Source organism: Podarcis liolepis (assembly GCF_965112155.1).
Source record: "Podarcis liolepis genome assembly, chromosome: 1".
NCBI lineage: Eukaryota > Metazoa > Chordata > Lepidosauria > Squamata > Lacertidae > Podarcis > Podarcis liolepis.
The window spans coordinates 44,956,287-44,984,203 of record NC_139554.1 but is presented as its reverse complement, the minus strand read 5'-3'; the positions used below and the strand labels follow the sequence as shown (position 1 = coordinate 44,984,203).

Below are 27,917 nucleotides of genomic sequence, written 5' to 3'. Positions count from 1 at the left end.
ACCTCACCTCACGTCCGAAGCATGACCGCGGCCATGACGTCACGCCGGTGACGTCCCCGTCCCCCGGTGACGACGAGAAGGCCGTGACGTGCGGTGCGCCGCCCGAGCCAATCCGGCGCGGCCCCATCACCCTCCCTGGCCGCTGAGCCTGGCGGGCCTGGGGGCGGAAGGGGCGGGGCGAGAGTGCCGGAGCGGGTTCTGCTCGTGACACTTCGCTGCGGAGGGGATGGCGGCGGGAGTGGCGTCGCTCTGCGGGATGCTGCAGCCTCTGTGGCGGCGCCGCCGCCGCTCAGGGCCGCCGCTGCTGCTTCTCCAGCTGCTGCTCGTGTGGCCGCCGGGCCCCGCTGCGGCCGGCCAGCTCTCCAAGTGGCGGCTGCCGGTGCCCATGGTGAGCCAGCAGGGCCCCTCTCGCCGCCTCCGTCCCGTCCGGCGGGCTGCACGGACGGGTCCCCGGGAGAAAGAGGGCTGGCGGGGTGGTGGGGCTCAGTTTAGGACCCCGGCGAGCGAGTCTCCTGACCCGCGTCGCCAAGTTGCACGTGTGAGCAGCGCAACCCGGGGCTTCCCTCTGTTCCTGCGCGCTGCCTTGTCGCTGCTCCAGGTGCATCGAGGGCCGGGGGCCTTGCTGGCTTCTCGTTGCTGCTGCAAAGGCACTGCCAGCGCAGCATGACTGCGGGAAGTGCCGTTTGCCGATTTTACGCACCCGGGCAAGGGTTTGCTCTACTTCCTCGTTTTGAACACCACGTTTAATTCGATCTCAGACTCTGGCCTCCTAACCTGCGGTCCGTGTCTTGCAAAGGATGACCGTGAAGTAATAACCAGGAAGAGTAGCTCCCTGAGCAGGTGCAGAGTGCATTTTCCTCGTCACCTCATTCTTCGCTGCCTCCCCACCCCCCACGCACTGGGGGATAAAGAGATAATTGTTCCTGTGGTGCTGAAACGTTGCCAGGCCGAGATCTCAGCCCCAGACCAGGGTTTTTCAACAAAAATTGCACATTGATCACAAAGAATCGCCTGATGCTAGCTGCTAGTAAGGAATGGTTTAATACGGATAATTGGATCTGTCCAGAGTGGTGAACATGCATGGGTGCGCTGTTTGTACAAAAAGCGAGAGACGGTACAGGTGTTGTTTTTCAGAGATAATCTGTGCAAATAACTGCTCATATGAGCAGGCAGTGTAGGAGGAGCAATTCATGGAGAATCACAGTAGTTGTGTCTTGTACACAGAAGTAGCTGCTGTAATCTGATGTGTGTACCTGCTCCAGGGTTACATTGCTCACAAAAGAGGATCACTGTTCATTTGTGATGGAGGTAGTAACAGAATCCAGGACCTCATCTTTTGCAGCCAGAGTCCATGGCTGGAATATCACGAGGGGTTTTTTTTTGTAGTGATAATATACTCTTTGAAGGATTCCCATCAATTTTATACTTATTTAATTTCCTCCACACCCACCAGAGAGCTTTGGTATGTGTGCAACACTCCTGTGAGGTAGGCTAGCTTGACACAATGGGTGTTACTAGAATACTGAGTGAGCTTTGTGGTTGGGTTGGGATTTGAACATGGGTCTTCCATTTCACCACATTGGCACCATGTACCATACATGTGTGGCCATTTTTTTCCTTTAAAGGCAGTCTTTAGTATCTGATGTACATTGCATGCATCACAGCCTTGAGCTGCTCAGATACTGAAAGCGTCTCTTTTAAATGACGCTGCCGAGTTGCCAAATGCAATGTTTACTAACTGGTCCACATTTAAGGCAGCACACATGCAAATATGTGAAAACCCACTGACATGAGAGTGTTGTCACAAGTTAAATGAACTGTGTCACCCTGTTGTCAAAACCAAACCCTTTATCCTACAAAGTAGAGTAACTCATGCTAACACCAGATAATTTATAATGATCTGACAAACACTGAAAAGAATTGCAACACTCCTGTTTCCTGTGATTTTTGCTTCTGGTTTATATGTGTGGCCAAATTATCTTCACTGCTTGGCTGAATGTTAAAAGATGAAGGATTGGAATAGACCCACTGATTTCAAGACTAAGTCTGACTCAAATCTCAATGCTTTTATCTCCTGGTTATGAATACTCTGCGGTAACTTAGTACTGGATAAATTGTTGAGTATAGCTCTGAAGAGATCAAAGGTATATGAATAATATGTGAATTAATTGACATGTCTGTGCCACTCTTCATCAGAATTGAGTGCAGGTAGTTTGCAAAAAATAAATTATAATACAGTGGAATCCTACACATGTTTTCTTACAAGTTAATGCCACTGTTCAGTTGGACATATTCCCAAGTAAGTGGGTACATGGCTATTAGCATTTATGTGGTGTTTTTCCTCAGTGCTAAAAGCACTTGTCATACATCATCTTAATGATGGAGCTGTACAGTTTTCTCCACATGACTAGTAGAGACTGAGGAGATATATTTGGTGCTGGCCAGGGCTGATGGGAATAGCAGTCTTAAATATCTGGAGAGTACCTGGTTGGCGAAGGCTGGCTTAAAGTATCAACTGATTTTGTGGATGAGTAAGATTTGACATTAACACCTGATGCCTGCATGTTTCACCATCACCAACAAGAATCGATCAAAACGGATCACCTTCCTTACTTAGGAGTTTTTAGCACATGCATGTTCTTTGCTTGACAGCATCAAGTAATGACATGCTTGTGTAAATGAGCCTTCATAGATAAAATACTGTACCAGCATATCCTGATGGTGACGCATGTAAATATGAAAAATAAAGTAGTGTCACTTTAAATAACGGGGCCAGATTCAACTAACCTTTTGTGCTAGTAGAAGCAAGTGCAAGGACCCCTGCTAATGAAGCTGGGCTTCGCTCCTCCCCTCCCTGCATACCCCTTGCATTTCCTCCAAATCTGCTGTGTAGGGTTGGGAGAAATCCCGGAATAGTGCACCGTTTGGGAGGAGATGGTTCCATCTGGCAAGTATTAGTGCACTGTTGAATTCTACCCTATAATTCTTCGTGGAATTCATTTAGATGTGACCCATCAAGCACTGAGTAAACAAGTGGTATACAGTAATGTATGTACCAACTTGTGATGCCTCATCTGTCTATGTTTACTCAGAAACATAAAAAGGTAAAGGGACCCCTGACCATTAGGTCCAGTCGTGACTGACTCTAGGGTTGTGGCGCTCATCTCGCTTTATTAGCTGAGGGAGCTGGCGTACAGCTTCCGGGTCATGTGGCCAGCATGACTAAGCCGCTTCTGGTGAACCAGAGCAGCACACCGAAGTGCCATTTATCTTCCCGCCGGAGCGGTACCTATTTATCTACTTGCACTTTGACGTGCTTTTGAACTGCTAGGTTGGCAGGAGCAGGGACCGAGCAACGGGAGCTCACCCCGTCGCGGGGATTTGAACCGCCAACCTTCTGATCGGCAAGTCCTAGGCTCTGTGGTTTAACCCACGGCGCCACCTGCATCCACTCAGAAACATAGTAATTAAATAAGTAATTTCTCATTTCAGTAGGAATTATTCCCTGACAAATGGGCAGGTGGCTGCAACTTTAGCACTTCCTATACCTACCATTAATACAGCAACATGTAAGAGTACAAACGTAATGTGTATACAGGAGTACTTGAGATCAGAGGTGGGGAACTCATGGCTCTCCAGTTGTTGGCCTCCATCTCCCATCAGCCTCAACCAGAACGACCAATGGCCAGAGATGATGGGAGCTGTAGTCGGGCACCATCTGGAAAGCTACAGGTTCCCTTTTCCTGCTTTAGAACATGCTTTTACAGATACATAGGAGTTTGACATTTTTGGGGTAATATAATATATTCTTATCTACCTAGTATTATTGCCAAGTAAAATATATACTAACTAAAGTTTTCTCATATATATATGATGGCCTTCCATTCGAGCTTCTTCTGTTTGCTTCCTTTTTTTTCCTCTATAGGAGAAGAATTTATTTCACTTTGGAAAGATTCTCTTCAGCAACACTACCATTTTCCTAAAATGTAAGTGCATTCATACTATAGCTTATTGTATAATATGGCAGGTATTTTGTAATAGTTGAACAAGGCCCTGTTGGCCTTGTTTTTAAGACATCTGAAGGCAACCCTATATCGGGAAAATTTTAATGTCTAATGTTTTACCATTTTTAAAGGGCTGTAAGCCGCCCAGAGTGGCTGGGGAAACACAGCCAGATGGGCAGGGTATAATTATTATGATAATCTTTATGAAATTTTATCATCATACAAATCTCATAAATATTACAAAATCACATACAAATTAATGCAATCACCAGAGTAATTCACCTACACAGTCACACTACACAAGAATAATTTAAACGCACAACCTACATTCAGAGTCACTCGGCATTCACTCTCCTTATACCCACCAAATCACTCTACTCAATTCTCCATTCAATGAAGCATTCAAACATTCAGCTAAGCAGTAATCATGTACCAAAAAATAAGTCTGCTAAAAACAAAATTGGCATGTAGAGCTTCCAAGCATTGCCCCAAATTTGTCTGCAAGGCTAATCAGTGTAATGTCCATGGACCATATAAAAAGGTAAAGGGACTGCTGACCATTAGGTCCAGTTGTGACCAACTCTGGGGTTGCGGCGCTCATCTCGCTTTATTGGCTGAGGGAGCCGGCGTACAGCTTCCGGGTCATGTGGCCAGCATGACTAAGCCGCTTCTGGCGAACCAGAGCAGCGCACGGAAACACCGTTTACCTTCCCGCTGGAGCGGTACCTATTTATCTACTTGCACTTTGACGTGCTTTCAAACTGCTAGGTTCGCAGGAGCAGGGACTGAGCAACGGGAGCTCACCCCGTTGCGGGGATTCGAACCACCGACCTTCTGATTGGCAAGTCCTAAGATCTGTGGCTTAACCCACAGCGCCACCTGTGTCCCTTGGACCATATACATATAACCTAACAATGCCCTCCCCAGGTGATTGATTTGTTAAGTTGGCTACATTGGTTGTGCATTCTGGAGGTTAAGCTTTGTTCAGCATTTTACTGCCTGTCCCTGTTATATAGATTTTATTTCTATTTCAAAAGGGCAGCATGCATAAAAATGTTATATGTTTGTTATAACTATTATAATTATTTAAATTTATATACCGCTCTATACCCACAAGTCTCAGGGCAGTTCACATGATAAAATTACAATATAAAAGCACAGAATACATAATCCAAATAAAAACAGAAACAACTGAATACCCCTCCCCCAAAAAGAAATCCTCACATTTTAAAAGGGCATTGGATGACAATCAAGCAAAGGCCTAGTTAAAGATGTATAGTGTGTGATAGATTTTCTGGTCAGGCCACTTTTAAAAACCACATAAAACACGTAAAAGGCACGATATAAAATGGCACAGCAGTGAACTGTAAAGCTCATTTGTTAGCCCTTTTCTTCTCTTGATACAAAGGGAGTCATTTGTTAGTGTGAGCTTGTGGCATTTCATGTTTTGTCCTGAAGGTTGCGTTCTTGGCATTAACTACCCTGTTTATCAGAGTTCACCATATGGCTAGATGTTTGGGATGCAGCTCTCTCAATCTTCCTGCCTCACTGCAATGTAATAAGATGAGGTTCCAAATTATGGCAGGCTGCTGTGTCAGCAAAGCACTCCTTCGTATGGAAAGTATCTTGCCAGGCTGGATTACTTGCAGTTAGTGCAAGTGCTGTGCTAGTCTATCATAGATGGGGGAATGATATGGTACGTTGAGTCCAATATTTGGATTAAAAAGCATTATTGATATAATTGTTTCCAGATTGCCTAAATAGATAATATGTTATTCATAAAACAAAAAGAAGACTTGGGTTGTTAAGGGAAGCCCTCATAGTGGGGTTAATGAGATGCTATCAAGAACCTTTTAGTAATACAAAGAGAATATGATGCTTCCTGTGTTTCTTAAGTACCATACTTCTCTTATTTCTTTAGTTGAAGGCGAGGAAAGTGCATGTGATCCATCTCAAGGCTACAATGTCAGCTGGTACTTGAGGTATTGTGACTGCTACAATGAGGTCTTCAATTTTGGGGTAAGGAATTGGCATTAGGAACGACTGAAGTCATGCAATCTGTTGCTTAAATTATGCAATCTGCAAATTATGCAGTACCAAATAACCCCAGCTGCTTTGATAGTTGAGCGTAGTTCGTTAGCCACTGTTGCCTGAGTTAGAGCTGCGCTAACTTAATTGATTTATGTTCCACCACATCCTTACAGGTTCAGGATACAGTATTCGGCCTCTGTCTCCAACAAGTTCACAAACCAAATGTGAGGTTGGCTGTCTTGAGGGAACAAAAAGGGGCAAACTAAAAGTAATATTATTCAGGCCCATGAGCAGAGTTCTAGGGTACATGGATAGGTCATTGCAAAGTCATTGGCCAGACACTTCGCATGTCCCTCCCACTTGGCTTTTAAAGAACAGGGGAGGCAGATCATCATTCATGTGGTTCTTGTTCCATGTGCGAAGGCTGAGCTTGCAAGTGTGCACTCCTGCTGGGGGCTGGGAGAGTCTGGCACAGATGACAGTGTGAGCTTAGTACAGTGGCACCTCGGGTTAAGAACTTAATTCATTCTGGAGGTCCGTTCTTAACCTGAGGTACCACTTTAGTTAATGGGGCCTCCTGCTGACGCCGTGCGATTTCTGTACTCATCCTGAAGCAAAGTACCTGAGGTACTATTTCTGGGTTAGCGGAGTCTGTAACCTGAAGCATATGTAACCTGAGGTACCACTGTAATGGGACCCAAGTTCAACCTTCTGATTCTTCCTCCACCTCGAATTTGGCCAGCCCTGCTGCTTGGCCAGACTCCACTTCACCTGCCCTAGGAACTTTTCTCAGGAGGCGGGACTGACTCAACCAACTCCTCCTCCCTTGCTGGGACATCTGATAACAACCACAAAGCGGAACCCTCTCTCATGTTGCTGCTTGAATTCTCCCCAATAATGCCAAGGTTGCAAGTTCGAGCCCCGTATGGGACAGCTGCATATTCCTGCATTGCAGAGGGTTGGACAAGACGGTCCTCAGGGTCCCTTCCAACATTATGATTCTGTGATTCTATTTTCCCTGCCCTGTATTTCATGGGAGGAGTTTACTACTTAAAGGGGGAACCTTCCTGGAAATGGTAGATATAAAATCAGTGCCCTTTAATGGTGTCATGAAAGGAGCAAACTAAGCTGCCTTGATAGAAGACATTTTGACTGCCTAACCCAGTTTTATCTCCACTGTCTGTAACTCCTTAGGGTCACAGGCCACAATGTCATTCCTTCAAAGTGTTGTAACAGCCCACAGGCATAATTTCAGTATTTCTATTTTAATATTTTGCCTAACGCTCAACTGGATTTTTAAATTGCATTTTGATATGTATTGACCTTTCCCTTATGATTTTATGATTGTGATATGTGTGGCCCGCTTTGAGATTTTGTTTTTTAAAAGTTCTTTTAAAAGTTCTTTTCATTTAAAAAATGAAAAATCAACCTGTCTTTTGCATCATCTGTTACTGTATCCTTTTAATGGGGTGCCTGGCGTTGATGTTTTAGGTGAGATGCAGGGTTGGATATCTTTTCAGTTTCTTAGCTGCTTCTTGAGTTAACCCCTTGTTTTCACTGACCCTTCAGCCAGATAGAGTCATGCCATGTTGTCTTGACAGGATGAGCAGGCAGAAGTTTACGTTGGAAGTACTGTAGAAAACCGGCCAGGCTGGCCAGGATACTACGCCATGTCTTCGCGCTACTTCCCCAACTGTTCTGAACTCTTCAGACCGCAGGTAGGGTGGAAGGAGGCAGGGTGGGGGAAATTGTTGGAGCTAAGGTTTTCGGGTGTCTTGAAGGTACACATATATCCATATTACTGGCCCTGAAAGAGCTTGTGGCATCATGCTGCCTATGCAAAAGGCCATGTGAATTACTAAGGGACAGAAACTCCCTGAAAGATGGGGTTATAAGGAGACTGGGCTCTGAGTGAAGTGTGATGTTTCTATTTATAGGTCCTATTTGGCCTGTATGATGGTTTGGGTGCATTTTATTTGCATTTTATTTATTTTTTTATTCTCTTTTTTACGTAAACTGCACTTGGAGCTTTTATTGAAGGGTGGTATAAAAAATGGCTATGACTAAGTAGGTAAAATGTTGCTGCATTGTTGTAGTATGACACAATAAGGAGTTTTTTTGGGTTAAGTAATTATATAGATATATAGAATATTTTCCCTTTTTCTTTTTTGAATTATATTGTAAAATGTTAATATGTATTATATATTTAATTAAAAATGCTTCTTTTATTACTATTTTATTAGAGGGCGTACATTGGGACAATATACATTTTTAAAATCTAAAACTTCTGCGTACTTGAACTCAGTCCCCACATAGTTCTGTGTCATTGTAACACTAAAGTAAAGAGTATTTTTGCTTATCTGAAATTCTGGGTATCCATTTTTTATTTCTTCTGGAACACACACAAGTATATAATGCTTTGCCAGTATGGTGGTTGTGTTTTTTGTGTGTGTGTGTCTTTCTGTATATATGTGTGTATATACATGCACATAAAGAATTTTTAATTTTTTTACTAGATTTTCTACAAAGAATTTGTTCACCCAGAAGCCCTCTCAGGTGGAAAACAAGAGGATGGAGCAAACTATACTATCGTATCAGAGAATTCTGTAAGTATGAGAGAGGTGCTATATTATACAGGAGTGGATCACTTTTGTGTTGGATCGTTCTTGGTCCCTCTGCCTGGCTACTGGTTGGCTTGTGTGTGCTGCTGATAATGTTTGTGCTTGGCTTCCCCCCATTAAAACCACTAGGATTTGAACATGCCTAATGCTGATTTCATAGTGCACATGATAGATTTGTACAAACTGTATGCTGATTTGTGGCTTAGATTAGATTGCCCTCCTTTTCTTTTTTCTCCCAGGCAATGAATGCTGTGATGAGAACCTGGCAAGATGGGCCTTATATCTTTATTGTGCAGATTGGAATTGTATCCTCAAAGGATGCCAATGTGAAAACTAAAAGAGCGACAAGTGATGAATTGCCAAAAGTTACAGCTTCTTCTGAGCCACAGGGAACACATTTTCACAGTGAGCCATGCACAGTAGTTCATTGATGTTTGAAGTTTGTTTTAAATACTTAGACAACTCGCTGTTTGATCTCCAGGATTGTATCTGCGGCAAATTTTCAAAGTGAGCCTTGAGCTTGCTGCAGGTGTAGCCGTGGATGCCAAGTGTTGTCGGACTGGATTCCAGAAGGGGAAGGAGGCAAGAGTTCATTGCTATTGTATACCAGGCCTTGGGCATTCAAGTGTAGTAATGGCTGCAGACACTTCAATTCTTGGAGTCTATTTGATACTTTCCCCCCCCAGTTGGCGCTTCTTTTTCCTTAAGACCAAGAGAGAGAAAATGGTAGCCCCATATTTAGCTAGCTAGCTAGCTAGATACAATGCTTTCCCCCCTAAAAAATGTTTAGGGCTACTCTCATTTCCCTACTCATATTGAAATACTGCCCCTCAATGAGGCCAAACTTTGATTCACAAAATGTTTAGGGGTATGTGTCCCTCTGCATCCCCTCCAGCAGTGGCGAAGCATGGGGGGTGCAGGGGGGGCTGGCCGCACCGGGCGCAACATCTGGGGGTTAGGGTTAGGGGGCGCAAATTACTTGCCTTGCTCCGGGTGCTGACAACCCACGCTATGCCACTGCCCTCCAGAAAAAAAGCACTGGATAGATGTTTAAAATCCCATGTATTTCTGGAATGTTGCCAATACATGGGGATTTTCTTCATAAATTTTAGTAGAGAAAAAGGAGAGGCTCAGACCACTCCTTGTTCTGCCATTAAAGGATGTGTATGCAGGCAGTAATCTGATTGTACTTCTTCCTGTATTTGAATGAACAATCTGTTAAAGAAGCAGTTTGCCAGCTCTTTTACTACTAGCTTATGTGACCATTAGAAGAGTAGAGGCTGTTACTTTCTTTCTCAGTGTACCATGATAAAAAAATAAAAAAATAAAATTCTTCCATAATTGCACTGTGGAGAGCAAAAGCAAGAAGAATTCTGGAATATCCTTACATGAATTCACTGAATAGAATCTTTGTGGTCACTGGTTGTTACTGCTACTATTAATAAATTGTTGCTGCTTTATGTTTTTAGTGGTTGTGTTGTTTCATATATTGCTTTTATTTTGTTTGATTTTGCTGTAAACCACCCTGTGGTCTCCTAAATAAATAAATCTTTTTAAAAAAATTGTAGAGCTGGAAAAGATGCAGAAAAAGTCAAGCACAATAATCTGGCAGCTGAAGCAACCACCCAATGGGAAAGGTTGCAATGCTTAGGGCTTTTTAGTTTAGAAGGGGGGAAACGGTGAATAGGAAGGGACATTGTGCATTATAGGGAAAGCATGGATAGATTTTTTTTCTTCCTCATAATATTAGAACCCAGGGCATCCAGTGAACAGTGAGAGATGAAGGGCAGGCAAAAAGAAGTACTCCCCCCCTCCAAAAATAAATAGTTGAACTTTGGAATTCACTGCCACAGCATGTGATGATAGTTATTAACTTATATAGCTTTAAAATGGCAATTAGACGAATTCATGGAGGATAAAGCTATCAATGACTGCGATGGCTATGTTCTGCCTCCCAGGATTAGATACAGAAAGCCTTTGGATATCTTCCGGTGGGGAACCAAAGTGGGAGAGGGCCTTCCCCGCCTCCTTGTGGGATTTCCAGAGGGATTTGGTTTGCTGCTGTGCAAAACAGGATGTGGGACTATATTGGCTCTTGGTCTGATCCTGCAGGCTCTTCTCATGGTCTTATGTATTCCTGATTCCCTACTTGTGCTTGTTTTTTGGCAGTGATCGTGGAAGTGAAGGGTCCGTATGAATACCTCTCCCTAGCAGATTATCCTCTCATGATCGTAAGTTGATGCCCGTGGTTTGTTTCAAGTACAAATAAGTTTTCACAAGTCTGGATGACAAGTGGCCATTCTCTAGAAACTGGGGTGGGGGGTGTAGCTCTGGGGCTTAAGCCTAGAATCAGATGTCACTATTACTGAACATTTTTTGAGTGTTGTCGGCACTGGGCAGAACACAGAAGTGAAAGGGTCCCTACTTTAACAGCTTAGAGGCTCTTTCAGGTACACAGAAAAGTGGTAAGAGGTCAGAGACTGACAGTGAGTGATGGGGAAAGCATAGTGGAGGAACAGGTAAGTGTGGGTTAGGATGGGTCAGTAGTAAAACGACTATACAGCTATGGTTGAGAAAACAGACACAGCTTGAGAAATGGAAAGTGAGTGGTATTCAACTAAATTTTACTCAGAGTAGACCCCTTGAAATTAAGGGACATCACTCAGTTAGGTTCATTGATTTTTATGGTTCTGCTCTGAGTAAATGTTAGTTGAATACCACCCAGTGTTGTTCATCCAGGTGCCCTGATGAATAGTTCTTTGCAATACAGTGGTACCTCGCAAGACGAAAATAATCCGTTCCGCGAGTCTCTATCGGTTTTTTCGTCTTGCAAAGCAACCCTATTAGCGGCTTAGCGGCTTAGCGCTATTAGCGGCTTAGCGGATTAGCGGCTATTAAAGGCTTAGCGGCTTAGCGGCTAAAAGGCTATTAGCGGCTTAGAAAAAGGGGGGGGAGCGGGAAAAAATCGGAACACTCGCAAGATGTTTTTGTCTTGCGAAGCAAGCCCATAGGGAAATTCGTCTTGTGAAGCAGCTCAAAAACGGAAAACCCTTTCGTCTAGCGGGTTTTCCGTCTTGCGAGGCATTCGTCTTGCGGGGCACCACTGTAGTTCTTGCATGTAGTCTTTAATCGTCAACGTCCAATTCACCTTTCAAATCAATCCTTCCCAGGACACACTTGGACCTTTTAAAATGACATGGCAGTATGCAATTTTTTTTTAAGACCCTTTCTCTGAAAGCAATCATGTAAGCATTTTCTTGCAATGTAGAAGCAGATTGGTATTGTCAGTACAGCAATTAATGCAGAAATTGAATTTCTCAGGTACAATTTTTTTTGCCTCTCACATGGTAAAATCGCTGTTGCTTGTTTTGTATTTATTTCTCTTATGTGTGTTGATGCTTCCTCTGTTAATGCCAGGGTGCTTTAATGTTGCCCTTTCTAGACAACTCTTGCTACCATGCAAGAGAACCATTGATCCTTCTTTTTGTGTAAATAAAGTGGTATTGATCTTCTTTTTTCTGTGGGAAGGTGAAATCCTTTTGCTTCTGTCAGAGATGAGATGTTTCCTTGTAAAACTAGGAAAGTGGCTGAAAAGGATCTCATTAGGCCAGGGAAACAAAAGTTTATAGATACAGTCAAACCTTGGTTTTTGAACGTCTCAGCTGCTGAACGTTTTGGAAGCTGAACGCCAAATCCCCCGGAAGTGAATGCTTCCGTTTTCACACATTTCTCAATTTTCCCCGTTGAACTTGCTGACATTTGATTCTCAGTTTTCAACGTTTTGGAGGTCAAACGGACTTCTGGAATGGATTGTGTTCGAAAACCAAGGTTCCACTGTACAGACCTAGGAGACAGAGTCAAGCTTAGCTAAATTCAGTGAAATCTTTATTAGGGCCCAGTGTTAGCATGTGGCATACAGGGAGAAGGGAGAGAGAAGATTAGCATTTGTAGCAACACTACCAGTCGAGGGAGGCGCACAACCAGCAGTAGTTTGTGGAGGACACATTCAAACCCTGTGCCAGCCTTGCCTTTATTCTTCTTGAATCTTAGTCCTAAAATATATTTGAGGGGGCAGTTCCCTCATGAACATTTTCACCTTCCACATACTTACTACTTAAACTGTGAAGACTTGTTAGATGAATAAATGCAGATAAGCAAACAGCTACAGAAATGCTGGTTGTAACTTGTTGAAATTGATATCCTTCTTTTGTCTCTGTTTCATAGTTTTTCATGGTGATGTGCATTGTATATGTGTTGTTTGGAGTTCTGTGGCTTGCGTGGTCAGCCTGCTACTGGCGAGACCTCCTGAGGATCCAGTTCTGGATTGGTGCAGTTATCTTACTGGGAATGTTAGAGAAAGCTGTTTTCTACGCGGAATTCCAGAATATCCGCTACAAAGGAGAATCTGGTATGTGGGAATAACATTGTTAAATATTTCTGAGGACACAAAAACATGGATTATTTGAAACCATTGATCCATTAACAATTTTATTTTTAGTGACAGAGTAGAAACATACAAATCTTCATCTCTTGTCACTATCTGTAGCTGATATCTGTCAGTTTAGCTTTTGTGGAGGGAGCAGTGTTTATTTGATGAAGACAGCTAGATTATCAGTCATGGGAACATAAATCTTATTTCTGAAGTGGTTTTGCATCCCGAGCCATCCTTTATGTGTGGATTAGTTAATGGATATTATTCTAAACACATTTACTTCAGAGTTTTGTGGGGCATGTTTCCAAATAAGTGTGCTCAGGATTTCAGCCATTGTGTAGATATATCTCTTACCTGCGTATTGTGTTCTGTGTGTTTTATCCTGTGCATTCTTTGTTCACAGTCCAAGGGGCATTGATACTGGCTGAGCTGCTCTCAGCACTGAAGCGCTCACTTGCTCGAACTCTTGTGATTATAGTGAGCCTGGGATACGGCATCGTCAAGTGAGTACCAGTGTTGGGCAAGCAGCAAAGTCCTCACCCCGAAAATCATTTATTCTCCTCGATCATTAGGATCAAACTCCCGAGTGTCCCTCAAGGGTGCGGGTCCTCCATTTGACTTCTAATGCTGGAAATTCCCAATGCCAGGCCTCCTCGGCCTGCTACCGCTCTCCCTCTTCTAAAGGCCAGACACCAGATCTTGGGGAAGGGGGAGTCTGTAGGAGGTGAAGGAGGGCTCTAGTGATGTTGGGAGAAGGCTCAGAAGGAAAAGATGTACTCTTTCCCCATTGAGGATGTTGGGACTGAACCACAAGTGGAATTGAGGCTGTGCCCACCTCATTCTGCTTGCTGTAAGTTGTGTGCTCCTCCTTGGAATGCTCACCCCATTTGTAGTGAATTCTAGCTTGTCTGAAATTTCATACATTTTGAATCTGTTGTCAAAGAGTTATATGCAGTTCACATCTACTTGACCAATTATGATGGAAAACAGTTAAACTGGCTAGGACTTGCTCTTGGGTGTGTTTCACATCCAAATCTGATATCAGCAGTACTAGGATAATGGAGGTGATTTGCAGCTGATATTATTGCTTTTTTATTATCCAGAGTTCCCTGTTAGACCAGTTACCTAGATGTGAAAATGACATTGGAGATGACCTAGATGATATGACTGATGTAATTTGTACAGCAGATATATGTCTTCCCATTGTGTTTTATTTCTCCCTTTATTCTCATTTCAGACCTCGCCTTGGAGTTACTCTTCACAAAGTAGTTGTGGCTGGAGCTCTCTATTTATTATTTTCTGGCATGGAAGGTGTCCTTAGAGTCACAGGGGTTAGTAATCACTTGCTGCAATTTCATACCTCTCATACACAGACCCTCGCTTCCTACTAAGCAAGGCTGTATATACGCAGGTTCCACTTACTGAACACAATGCATTCCGTGGAACCCGTTGGTTAGGCACACGTTCACATAATGAGTCCACAATTTCCACTATTTACTATGGAAATATTTCTAATGTGGGATTTGTCAGATCTCTCTCCCCCCACCCCCACCCGTGGTTTCTTCTTGAAATGGCTGCAGCTAATCAGCAAAAGAGAGACAAAGGAAAAAACAGATTTGTTCAATTTCTCCTGCTCCCTGATTTGTTTGATCTCGCTCCCATAGCCATCCCTCTGTGTTTTCTGCCCCAAAGTGGCTACTGCTGAACAGCAAAGCACAAACAAACTAGGAAGTAAGGAAGTTGACTGTTCGGATGTCTGAATCTGCGGAGCATATTTATTTACATGCCAATAAGTGAATTTTTGGGTAGCGAGTATGCAGTTAGCGGGACCTGCGTATAATAGGTAATAAGGGATGTTTGAATTTTACTGAATGAGCCTTTTTACTGTGCATCTGGTCTACACTCTTTCCACTCAAACATGTTTAAAAAGAGGCTGTTTGCCCCTCATCTAACTGTACTGTAATGTACTGTAAAGGCTTGTGCAGATTAATATTGACTTCATTTTTGTCTTTTGTGACTCAACCCTGCATATCTGTTGTTTCCTTTGTGTGTGTGTGTGTGCGCGCGCGTGGGCATGGACACACACACATTCAAAAGATAAATTTCACTGACAGTTCTTCCTCACTTTCATTTGGTTTGCATTTCTTCATTGCTATATGTTGTGCAGCTGTGTAATGTTACAGCCCCTTGTGCAGAAAGGTGATTATGCCTCTAATATGGGAACCTTGAAAAGACCAGCTAACCAGCTGTGAATACATTGTGTAGATAATGCGGATCTGTGTCATGTGGAATAAAGTAGAGATAGTGTGCATTCTTAGCTGCAGTAAAATTAGAAAAGGAAGTTCCCTCTTTTTTTAGTGGATTTTAGCAGGTGATCATGGTATAAGGTGGTATTCAACTAAGTCATAGAGTGGGCCCACTGAAATCATACGCTGGGTGTGATTTAGTCAGATATCCTCCATAGGTTATATTATCTGTTTCTAAAAATGTAGCAATATGTTACTGGAATATTTTTGGCAGTCTGGAAGTATAACATTTTCAAAATGTTTTCCCTGAGTTGGGTTTTGAATAATAATTACATGAAGAGGAACATTAGTTTTACATAAATACTATGATTTACATAAATCATAGCATATAGAGCTGTGAAGTCACATGGCTTTGACTATCCTTTGAAGAACATTTGCCCCTGGGTGACCTGTTGTCCTGTGCTTGATAGAGGTCAACTGTGTAGCAGCCATTGTTCCTCAGTTCTGTGCTGGGCCCTGTTTTGCAGGAGTGGTCCATCTTTTAACCATGCATTTATCATGTATTTCAGTAAACTGATTCTCTTTTTGGTACTTTTCCAGTCTTTCCATGGTGTTACAGCTGTGGTAGCTAACTTCGGGCTGTCTATCATTGACTCCTGTATTATTTATTGGATATCCTTTCAGAAGTGCCGTAGTACGGTTTGCATTTATGAACAATGTCAGTATAAATCCTGGATGTTTGGTGATTGAGAAAATATGTTGTACGAAGAGGTACGGGAAGAAGTGAACAGCTAGTTAAATTGCCCTTGTATCATTCCTTCCTATAGCTTTCCTAGTTTGTTTTTAGAGCTCAGCAGTGAGTAAGCCACCTTATGAGTGAACGGCAACATTTGCCAGAGCTATGAGCAATAAGCAGATGGTCCAACCACAGAAATTTCAGAATCGGTGGGGTGTAAATCTCAACGGTGTACTGAAATTCCATTGATTTCGATGAGATTAATACTCCTTTTCTTGCCTTTGATTGGGTGTGCTGTAAATGTTATGGTTTATGGCTGGGTGTGTATTTTGTGCTATGTGAGTTCTTGTAAAACCAGGGCAATCTCCCCTCACTGCTGCTTGATGGAATGGTTCTTGCTGGGAGTCAGAAATATGCAGCTTTCAATAGATCAATAGCTTTCCTGTCAGGCAGAATGGCTGGACAGTACTCTGGCCCATCAATGGAGCCTTAAACTCCCGGTGCAGTTTTGGATCTAGAAAATATCTGAATGCTGTGAATCTGAGGGATCAGGACTTATATCTTTCAGCTTTTCTGCAGCATTTTTTTAAATTGGCTTAATACTAATCTCTTTTTTCTTTGAACAAAGAAAATACATATTTGGTGTTCTACATTAATGTAATAATAATAATAATAATAATAATAATAATAATAATAATAATAATAATAATAATAATAATATATTTACACCCCACCCATCTGGCTGGGTTTCCCCTGCCACTCTGGGGAACTGCATGCTTGGGGTTGCAGTCCTTTACACGCTTCCCTGGGAGTAAATCCCACTGAACTCAGTTGGACTTCTGAGTAGACATGCTTAGGACTGCGCTGAAAGTCTTGAATCTTGCTTCCAGTCGGCCTTGGTCTCAATGCCTTTTTCTCTTTGTCTCTCTAGGCACAGAATGATCTTGCCTCCTTGGCTTTTATTCCACTGGCTTTCCTAGATACTGCCCTCTGTTGGTGGATATCCTTCTTCACTGGCTTATTTCAAGGACTGCTATTTCTTTGGAGTTGGGTTTTCATGGCGGGTGGTATCTATTGCAAGTGTTCTGCCCAATTCTGTTGTTGCTTTATTTTCCTTCACAAACAAAATTTCTTTAAGGTGGTCATCCTAACTACACTTCCAAGGGGAAAACCCCCATTGAATTCAATGGAATTTTCTACTGAGTCAGAATGCTTAACGCCACACTCACAGCCTGCTGATTCAAGAACATGGTGAAAGATGTACTTTTACAGCTAACATGGCAGATCTGATAGAGTAAGAAATGGCTGCTGGTTTGGGAGATGACCTTGGTGCAGTGATGTCACTGGCTTCTGATTGCTGAGGTGCTTCCTTCGCATTTCTGTAGCAGGAAGAGCTATCTCTACTGAAAACATTGCGTGGATAGGCGGAGTCCCCCAAACCCTGGGCGGCCCCGTGTGAAATAATGACTCAAGATAACGTGCTATGGGATTAAAATTGGCCACAACTTTATTATGTTTCAGATGTGGGTAGACCTTGGCTCAGGCATTGGGCGTTTATCCCTCCCAATCCCCCACCGGGGATCTGGGGAACATTAGGGTTATCCAGTGTGGGGGGGGGATGGGCTGGCTCTGGAGAACATATGTTCAAGCAGAGTGAGCCCGGCCCCATTACGCCGTCGTCGCAGGGGAGAACAATGACAACCTCTAGGCGTACGGCCAAAGCCTCCCCTCAAACAACCCCTTTAATGGGAAACCCTGGTATTGCTGCCGCAAAGAGGAGGGGGGCGTGGGTCACTGCTGCACGCCCTCCCCCATTTAGGGAAGATAGACTAAAGGATTCTGCCCAAGGCCTGATACCGCCAAAGTTGTGGTGTTTTGCTACAGGAAAGGCAAACCTGCCAATGCAGGAGAATTCCTTTCCGGCCCTTCAACAGTGACCCTGACGTAGCAGCGCCTGCGTACCTGTGGAGAAAAGGTTAACCTGCAAAAGAAGTCTTAACTGAGGGTGGGTAGGGTGGGAAAAGCTCTGGAGCCAACTGAGATTGCCAGGTAAGATCCTTCCCCTATTGTGTGGGCAGGTGGTCCCTCCCCCTACCTAGCCTGATCAACTTGGCAACGCCTCCCCAGGCAGGATTGGGCAACTGGCTGAGGTAGGTGGAGACCTCCAGGTATCCCACCTTGGGAAGGCAAAGCCAAGCCTGTGGTAATGGTGCCACATAGGGTCCAGGGGGCTGCATGCGACCACGCAAAGGGCGCCCCCCAATTAATGTGGGGAGTGGTAATTATGTGCAGGCTAGCCTTCAGAAGTTGGATAACTAAAGTGGGAAGAGTTGTTCCTTATCTGCAAATACATAGCTCTTCCTGATGCAGCCTCATGTTCTCCTGCAGCCCTCATGTGGACACCACTGAGCGATGTGTTCACATGTGCGTGCTTAACACTGGAGATGTATTGTTTGAAAACAAGTCACTACATTGATGCCCCGGTATCATAGAGGGTCCCCCCACCATCGCTGCATATTCTGTCTGTGTGGTTGGGCTTATATGCCTTTTTTAAAGTGAGAAGCCTTTGAGGATCACCATACCAAAGCATTTTTATAGCCTTATGTGAGGACCACAATATTTGAGTCACTGCTGAGTGTAAGTGGTAATTGTAAGTGTCGGAATAATGGGTGTCTGATTTGTATAAGTTCATTCTTTATTTTAATAGGCTATCATTGCATCGGGGTTCGTAAGCTTCAGGTTCAGTTTGATATGTTAATATTTCTGTGTATATTGCATCGAATACCTTTAGTAATTGGGCTAGGCCTGTTGTCCAGCTTGATTTTTCTTGACTTACCATACATATTCATCAGTCTGACTCAGACAATGAAGTTGTTAAAACTTAGGAGGAATGTTGTGAAGCTCTCTCTCTACCGACACTTCACCAACACTCTAATTTTGGCAATAGCAGGTGAGCTTTAGAAATATTTCCTTCCAAAACGTTTTACAGCACCTTTTTGAGCCAGATGTTATTTGAGATATCTACCACTCCATTGTTCATTCTGTCATGTCTGTGTTATAGTTTGCCCTCAGTTCAGTGCCTGTACCCTAAATAGAAAGTGCAGAGAGCTGTTTCACAGTGGTGCGGACTCCTTCGGAAAGTGGTGGACTCTCAGAGGTTTTAAATCATGGGTTTAAATTCATGACCATTTGTCATGGATGCTTTAGTTGAGAGTTCTCCTTGCGGGGGGTTGGACTAGGTGATCCTTGGAGTCTCTGAATTCTACAATTCTATGATTCTTTGAAATAAAAGGGGATGCCTGAAAACAAATAAAAAAGTTCCAATTTCATGACTTGTTGGCCATGTTTGGACACAACACAGAGTCATTAGCTAAGGTTAAATAAATCACATTGTGCATGAGCATTCCTGCTTTTTTCTTCCTCTACTGGGGAAAAAAAACATGAAGTGGATGGCTTAGTGTTATGTCTGAACTTGGAGTTGCAGCTTGTTTCTCTCCAGGCAAACTGCGATCTGAAATTAAAGTTTGTTTTTGGCTTCCTGGTCATGGCTTGTTTCTTAGTGTTGCCTGCAAAGCCGTGTTTGTTTGTATTTTGTTTCTTCCAAGCAAACACAAGCTTTGGATATGATGCCAAGCCAGCCATTCCTCACCCCAACAGGCCTACTGAACTTACTATCAAGCTGCCAGAGCAGAATTTTCATTCCCCTGTCTATTATTTTCATTTTCAAGGCTTTGCTCTTACTATACAAAGTCCTTAAGAGCTTGGGATCAGTTAAGTAAGCCCCATATATGCTTACTTATCATTCCACGTTGGTTGGAAGTTGATCTTTCAGCAAAGCAGCCACTGTGTTTTGGAACTCCCTGCCTATTAACATCAGGCAGCTGCTCTCACTATATTGCTCTAGACACCTGCTGGAAAGGCTATCTAGATATGTAATGCTAAGTCTGCTTACAGATGTAGACTTTGCCTGGATAAATATGACAATATTTGGAATGAGTTTATAAAAATGTAGTAGGCTGATAATGTTTACATACTGTAAGTGATAGGATAATAATATCCAGTTTATAAAATAATTTATGGGTTAGAGTATTTTTTGTATATATTCTGTCAGGGAACTGACATCGGAGCAGAGGGGAGAGGCGGTACTTCCCGATTCTGCAGAAGAAGGAACGAGTAAGGGTAGAGAGAGAGCGTCATCTGGGGAAGAATGTCCAGGTGACACCAGGAAGAAGGAAGAGGGGGAAAGCATCTTGGAGGAGAGGCTCCGAGACTCTAGCACTGAAGGCAGTGAAGAGAGTGGAGGGCCACCCCTAGGCACGCCCACTCTGCGCAGAAGGGTTTCGCGCAGAGAGGGGAGGCGGAGACTATCCGTCAAGGAGCTTCTATGCTGGAGGAAATTTAGAACTCACGGATTCGTCCAGCGACTGAGCAGCAGCAGCACCTAGGCTGCTCGGTCAGGGAAAGACACCACCAACTTCTAAGCAGTTTGGAACAGCTGGAGGTTTACACACAAGCAATCCCATTTCCCGTGACATATTCATATAATAATTTTCTTCCCTTAACACATTTTTGTGCATTTTCTTTTTCTTTGTATCTCTTTATTTTTTTAGAATTGAAAACCTTTCCATAAAATATTTGTATAAAAATAGATATATAATTCTGCATTGCATTTAAATTTTGCTAGCTTTATTTGTGTATTATTGATAATTATTTTATATTGTTTTACATAAAATGCTTAGAGATTAGTCTAGATTCAGCAGTTTAGAATTCTTTCTAAATAAATATTTTTAGACAGATTTTAGATACAGAACAAATGCTCAAAGGGGCTTTGACTGCACAAAGAAATGTGCCAACTGAGGACCACAAGCCCAATAACGCACATTGCTGCTTGACGCAATCCCCATGGTTATAGATGATTTAAAAGCAAAAAACGTAAAATGTCTTAATCTTAAAAGAGGAGTTCTGCAGTTCATTTGCAGTTTCTAATATTTCACCAAATGTGTATGTTTATCCCCACTCTTTAGCATCTGTTGTTTTTATCATCTGGACCACTATGAAATTCAGGCTGGTAGACTGTCAGTCGGTAAGTGTGATGTGACTTTTCCCCTACCCCAAACTGCTATGGAGAGTATGCTTTTGTTTGATAAGCTGGTGGCTAAGGATTGTGACTGAATTTAATTCAAACTCTGTGCCTTGCTTCTCCTTGAAATGTTGGCATTTCTCTCTCTCTCTCTCTCTCTCTCTCTCTCTCTCTCTCTCTCTCTTTTTTAAGTGGTCTTTCCTTCCTGGGTGTGTATCTTACCTATCTTTTAATAACAGGATTGGCGGGAGCTGTGGGTGGATGATGCCATCTGGCGACTTTTGTTTTCAATGATCCTTTTTGCCATCATGGTTCTTTGGAGGCCGTCTGCCAACAATCAGAGGTATAACTTTATCTTTTATTTTTTATTATTGAAAACAATAACACCATAACAGTCATGTCCTATAGATCAGTTGATCCACAGCAGTCCTCGCCAACCTGGTTCCAGGCACTGATGGGAGTTGTAACTCAACAACATCTGGAGGGCACCAGGTTGGTGAAGACTGATTCAAAGCAGCCATCTTGTCCTGTCTGACTACAGTGGAACCTCGAGCTGTGGTCGTAATCCGCCCCGGAAGCATTCAGAAATGCCGCATCTGCGCACGTGCACGGCGTGATTTAGCACTTCGGCGCATGCGCGAGTGGCGAAACCTGAAAGTAACCGTTCCGGTACTTTCAGGTTTCCGCGGGACGCAACTTGAAAAGATATAACCTGAAGCGGACGCAACATGAGGTCTGATAGTATTTCTGGTATCCGGTAACTTTCAGATGTAAAACATGTAACCATTACACATGATAATAACACGGGTGGCACTGTACTCTAAACCAATGAGCCTCTTGGGCTTGCTGATCAGAAGCTTGGTGGTTCGAATCCCCACAATGGGGTGAGCTCCTGTTGCTCTGTCCCAGCTCCTGCCAACGTAGCAGTTTGAAAGCACGCCAGTGCAAGTAGATAAATAGGTACTGCTGTGGCAGGAAGGTAAACAGCGTTTCTGTGCGCTCTGGCTTCCGCCATGGTGATCCGTTGCGCTAAAAGCAGTTTAGTCATGCTGGCCACATGACCTGGAAAGCTGTCTGGACAAACACTGGCTCCCTCGGCCTGAAAGTGAGATGAGCGCCTCAAGCCCATAGTCGCCTTTGACTGGACTTAGCCATCCAGGAGTCCTTTACATTTACCTTAATAAAGAAAGAAGTCTGTGAAAAATGTATGTGTGTGTGTTTGTATTCCTGTGTGTGTGTGCTTTATTAATTTTTTTCTTTCCGAAAGGTTTGCTTTTTCACCATTGTCTGAGGAAGAGGAGGAAGATGAACAGAAGGAGCCAATGCTGAAAGAGAGCTTTGGTAAGAAGAAAATCTTCTGCTATATAAATGCAATTTTAGTTCCAGTGGCCACCCTGATAACATTGCCCTGCTTCCCTCTCCCGGGAATTACTTCCCAGCAAGCCTATCTTCTGTGCACTTACCAGAAGCCATTTAACTGGGTTCTATATTCCTTCCCCCTCTGAGCGTGGCAAAGAAATAAGATGTTGGGGACTTCTGTTATAGATTCACATTAAAACAATAAGAAACTTGAATCATAATCCAGGTGGCACTGTTGAATGAGCTTTATTTCTTTCTGGTATCCTACACAGAGGGAATGAAAATGAGGAATTCAAAGCAAGAGTCAAACGGAAACCCTAAAGCCAGCAAAGCAGTAAGTTTGATTCTCTCATAGCTAGTGTTGGAGGTGGTGGAACTTTCAAGAAAATTATTTTAAGATGCTTGACAAGATGATAAGATGCTCCTACCCATACTTCATATGGCACAATTGGTGCCCAGTGTTGGCTATAGGTGTGATCCCCAGAACATAACTGTATACAGGCCTACTGTATATGAATTATCAATTCTAGCCATATTAACTATTTTAGAATTAAAGAAGGAAGGGAATGTGTGTATTTTTAAATTGAAAATGGCTCTTGAGTACTGGAAAAACAAGGCATTTTGGATATTACATGTTTATTTAATTGCCCTTTAAAAGGATTTTTTTGATATTTTTCAGCTTAGTTTTTTCAAATCTTTTTGTAAACGATAGATTTTCTTTTTATTTAAGATGTCGTAATTATTTAGATCCTCCACAAAAAGTAAGCGGAAGAGACAAAGGAATGTCAAATATAGTTAATCACCTTCTCCGTAGGGAAAATTTACACAACGTATTTTTGGTAGTTTCATAGCAAAATGTTATGTAATGTTGTTTTTAAGTAGAATAACCATTTCTGAAACACATGGCCTTTTTTAAAAAAATAAAAAATCTAGCAGGAAGATGATTTGAAATGGGTGGAAGAGAATGTTCCTTCTTCGGTGACGGACGTGTAAGTACATGTAATTTGCCTTATATTTATAGTAAATATACTGGAAGCAAAATGAATGAAAACAGTAATAATTTTCTCGAATATTGGTAATGTTGCCGGTTGCATCCTAGAACTGGTGTGGACTTTTTCTGGTTTCTGCTTATGGGTGCCAGCTAGCAGTCCCTAATACAGACTCCAAATCCAACTTGTGACCTGCTGCTTCTTGCTGATGCAGCCCATGAAAGTCCCTGTTGGTCTGCGTTAGGGGCAGGGACTATTGCCAATTGCATTTATTGTGCTTTCTTTTATACTGGGCTGTAAATCTTCATTTGGTAAAATGTACTTTCTGCTCTAAATCTTGGAAAACTACCTGCATTTCACGCTAGCACTATTGCGATAAATTCCCGGTGGTAATGTTTCTTGTCAGTACTGTGCCTGTTGTTAAAGTTCGTTCTTTCTTTTCATTCCTCTCAATCCAGTGCTCTCCCGGCGCTTCTGGATTCTGATGAGGTCAGTAAACAAACCTTCAGCAGCAATTTAAGTCTTGTGACACAACAGGGGAGTCATGAGCCCAAGAATTAAGGAAATGATTTTGGCCTCTCAAAACTGAAATACTCTATCTGTTCCAGTCAGTGCATCAAGGAACTAATAAAAGCAAAATGGAAGCACTGTTAAATACAGATCAGAGCTTTTATATGACACAAGTACTTTGGAACTTTTAACCATCTGATTTTTTATTTTATATGATTTGCTACATGGAGCCACTGCTTTTTTGACAGTGCACTTAAAGCATTTGAGGGCAGGGCTGTGGCGCAGTGCTGGAGCACTTGCTTTGCATGCAAAATTAGGTTCAAATTAGGTAGGGCTAGCTACCTTCAGTTGCTGCCAGTCAGTGTGGACGTTACTGAGTTACATGAACCCAGTGGTCTGACTTTAAGGCAGGTTCCTGTGTTCTGTTTCACACTTTTAATTTGTGGCTTGCTGTTTAATAGACATGACACAATAGAAAAAAGGGACTTTGACGGATTAGGACAATAACAAAATTCAGGATACCAAACCTGATTGTTTCCATCTCCGCTCATAAGAGCTGTATCAGTTTTGAATTGTTAATTTGTGGCTTCATCTTCGTTGTTGGCTGCTTTGAGTTTTTCAGGGGGGCAGGATAGCTATGTTTTAAATGAATGAATGAATGAATGCAGTTACTCATAGTTAAAGTTTGATTGAGAAGGAGGACTAAAATGGAGTGAAGCTTTGTGGGCTTTTGAAGAGACTTGAAAGACTAGAGAAATGATTTCACTGAGGAATTTTGGTTGTGTTCTAGGCATATGGAGTGGGAAGGTGAAATGGAGAATATCCTTTAAGAGCAAACAACCTTTAGGCAGCTAAGTGTAGTAGAGTTTTTTGGCTGAAGGTCATGGGAAGGAGTACGTTGGGATATTAGGACAGATTGGGTGGAACAAGTTTAGAGAGCTGTAAGGGCAAGGACAAGGGGTTTGTGTAGGCAGTAAAAGGAACAGGAAGCCATTGCTGGGATTTGAGGAGTGATGAGAGATGAATGCTGCAAATTCAGCAGACAAATTCTGAGCATTACAATATGCATTCCAAGTGCATAAATAAGCATTCAGAGTGTGTTTCAGGAAAACACATTTTCTGTTCAGTCTCTGACCGGAGACATGTATGACTACCATTTGCATACACTTCGATTTCATTTTCATTTTCAGTATGGTAAAGTTCCTTGCAGTGTGATTTCTATCCATTATTTTTTGTGCCAAATAGTTCTTCTGGGCGTGGTCCTATTGGATATTTTCCAAGCTTTCAGTCAATCTTTAGGGCATGTAACAGTTTTCACTTACAGCTCAAAAGAATGGTCATCACATGAATGACAAAAGTCACATGATGTTCACTTAACCGTGCCTAAAAGGAATTAGTTCTGAGTATAACTTCTGTTATAGAAGAAGCATTTGCTTTGTGTTTTGAACTTTGGATAGTACACTAATGTTAAGATATTTTTTAAAAAATAAGTGTGAAACCTCATTGTGACCCATATATTAATATTGCAGGAAAGAATGATCACACATTTTGAAAGATCTAAAATGGAATGAATGAGGACAGTTTGCTTGACAAGGCTTCCTGCTGTTGAAGAAAGGAAGAAACGTTTTTCTCCCATGGAATGCTGCATTCTACTGATATGTTCTGTGACGTTCACCTTTGGACATTGTTCTCAGAGGAAAGAACATTTTGCTTGGATCACTGTGGAAGGAATCACACACATGTTGATACACCTAGGAAAATGTTTGAATTTGCATTGCTGCTGCAAGTGTGGGTTTTAAGCCATTTAAACGTCTTGATTGCAGCACGTCTTTACTTTTTAAACATTATAGTCAAGCTAAATCTAAAACTGTTTTAACAACTGCCTGAGGAATGGTTAATTCAATATTACAGCTAAATCCCTCATGTTTTAACCACAGTGGGAAGAGGGGAAGAGTGATTGATGGTTTCCCCAAACCAGCACGGGTGTTCTAGAGACAAAGGCAAGCTCAAGCTTATAGACAGGTACCAGCGATAGCTCAGCAAGATGCTACGTATATTTTAAAAACTGTATCCAGCATCTGGGGCAGTGTGCGTAGGATTGAATCCCCCCAGCCCAGTAAAGGACTGGTACCCATGAGAGATGCCAGAATCAACCATCTGTAATTGAGCCTTGCCCACAGTAGTATGCATGCAGCAAACTGCTGTATGCAGTAATCTATGGATCAGGGTCAGTGCCTTGCATTTTTATTGGATGTAGCAGCTTCTGACAGAAGATTCTGGTACCTGGCTTGTGAAATGGAGAAAGTTTTAGAATGAGAACTCCTAGTTATGGGAAACAGTTAACGCATCACGAGGGAGGGAGGTATTTGGGGAAATTAGGATTCCTAATATTTTTGGCAAGATCAAGTGCAATTTTATTCACTCTACTGTGTAGGAAAGATGGTCTATTTTAAGTTTTGCGTACGTAGATGCAGTGATCGCTTACGTGTTTGGTACATATCTCGTTGCTGGCAATGGGGTGTGAGCATGAGCAGTTAACTATTCAAATCAGAGCAGAGTGCAATTTAAATAATTTTTGAAAAAAAACCTCAGCACTTATTCACTGACCTTGACCAGCCCCATGCCTTTAGCCTGTGCTTCTAATATTGTTGCATTGGAGCATATTCCATAGACTCGCAAATGCACTTGTGTTGGAGTCAACCTCCCCATACATATTGACTCTTTGAATCAGGCCTGTTTAGGCTGTGACCCACCGAGTCCATTGCAGCCCATAGCGTGTCTGTGGTTTGTCAAATGATTGACAACCTTCCTTCCTGCTTTTGCAGCTCTAGACAGACAGCAAAAGCAGTCGGGGTGTGTTAGGCCACAAGTTGTGCAGTCCTATCCTAAAAGTTTGTATATGTCAGACTAACCTATCCTAAATGTCCACATATTCTACACAGAACTGTGACTTCAGATAGCAGCTTGTTCCTGTTGCTCTTCTCAAATAACTCCTGAATAGACCTGGTGTCTGCACTACATATCCTTGCCAGCTTCCAGGTCCCCCAGTACTTGTCCTGGGATTATTAAGCCACAGTATGGCATCATTCTGATGCAGTGTAGGAAAGTTAAAGTGGTGGCTCATAGCCACCTGCCATTGCTTCCAAGTAAATCCACGTCCAGGGGCCCAGGGCCCACCTGAGAGCACCTCCAAACCTGAATCTGGTCCCAAATACACATTCATATACCATATCCAACACTTTGTCGATTTATAAAGTTCCTAATAGCCCAGTCCCTAGGGCCAGAAGCATCCTATTATACTTCCAGTGACTCCAAACATTCTGCTACAATTATTTCCATCTAGTCGCCTTTCAGTTAGTTGTTCCTTGTCCCACCTTCCTTCCTGCTATGATCTTTAATAAAGAGCCACCTCTGACAACATGCTTTTATAATGAAATGTATTTGAAAATTCAAGTACCTCACAGGATTTTGTAAAAAGAGATTCTCAGAAAATTAAGCCTGTCACCGAGATGTTAAAAGTCCTATAAAGGGGGCAAATTGTTTATAACAACAACAAATATTCTCCTGCAATAATTTATGCAAATACACTGTTTTGGGATGTTTCTGTTCTGGGTGTCTTGTGGGAGGGAAGGATTTTTGGGGGGTATTTTTTCAAATGTTAGTGCCAAAATTTGGGCTTCATTGCTGGTTTTTGACACTTTCAGCCCTCTAGCAGCAGAACCTGGAATTAGGATTTCACATTAAATGTGGCATTGTTTGGATTTTGCTTTCCAGAGGCGTTTTAGCTGTACTTATGTATAAGTGGTTTGGTAATGGGTTTTCCTGTAACTTACAGGCACTCTTTCATTTGATTCAATCTGAGTTGCAGATTTCTGTTCTGTATAATAAAATCCCTTTTTTTTTCTTAAA

The 27,917-nt window shown here is 42.5% G+C and overlaps 1 protein-coding gene across 4 annotated transcripts; it reads left to right on the top strand.

The window, feature by feature from the left end:
• The first annotated feature begins 173 nt into the window (after positions 1 to 173).
• TMEM87A (transmembrane protein 87A) lies at positions 174 to 27,917 on the top strand. 4 transcript variants are annotated; one of them, XM_083508193.1, is made up of 19 exons: positions 174 to 388; positions 3,926 to 3,986; positions 5,926 to 6,023; positions 7,637 to 7,753; positions 8,552 to 8,641; positions 8,896 to 9,061; positions 10,826 to 10,887; positions 12,881 to 13,064; positions 13,492 to 13,591; positions 14,326 to 14,419; positions 17,002 to 17,070; positions 18,912 to 19,020; positions 21,095 to 21,153; positions 21,390 to 21,493; positions 22,418 to 22,491; positions 22,782 to 22,843; positions 23,443 to 23,498; positions 23,957 to 23,987; positions 25,538 to 27,917. In XM_083508193.1, the coding sequence occupies exons 1-19, from the start codon at positions 227 to 229 to the stop codon at positions 25,577 to 25,579; spliced, it is 1,740 nt and encodes a 579-aa protein (XP_083364319.1). In that variant the 5' UTR covers positions 174 to 226; the 3' UTR covers positions 25,580 to 27,917. The 4 variants fall into 4 exon arrangements, with proteins under 4 accessions (XP_083364319.1, XP_083364318.1, XP_083364317.1 ...); XM_083508192.1 differs by having other exon boundaries at positions 17,002 to 17,074; positions 18,916 to 19,020; XM_083508191.1 differs by lacking the exon at positions 17,002 to 17,070 and adding an exon at positions 15,935 to 16,010 and having other exon boundaries at positions 18,916 to 19,020.

What these genes read in the sequence shown, in the direction of transcription:
- TMEM87A (XM_083508190.1), top strand. Translation starts at nt 227, where the DNA reads ATGGCGGCGGGAGTGGCGTCGCTCTGCGGGATGCTGCAGCCTCTGTGG. An exon ending in CAGATTATCCTCTCATGATC is followed by an intron (nt 10,888 to 12,880) that starts GTAAGTTGATGC and finishes TCTGTTTCATAG; the next exon opens with TTTTTCATGGTGATGTGCAT. An exon ending in CGCTTCTGGATTCTGATGAG is followed by an intron (nt 23,988 to 25,537) that starts GTCAGTAAACAA and finishes TTAATATTGCAG; the next exon opens with GAAAGAATGATCACACATTT.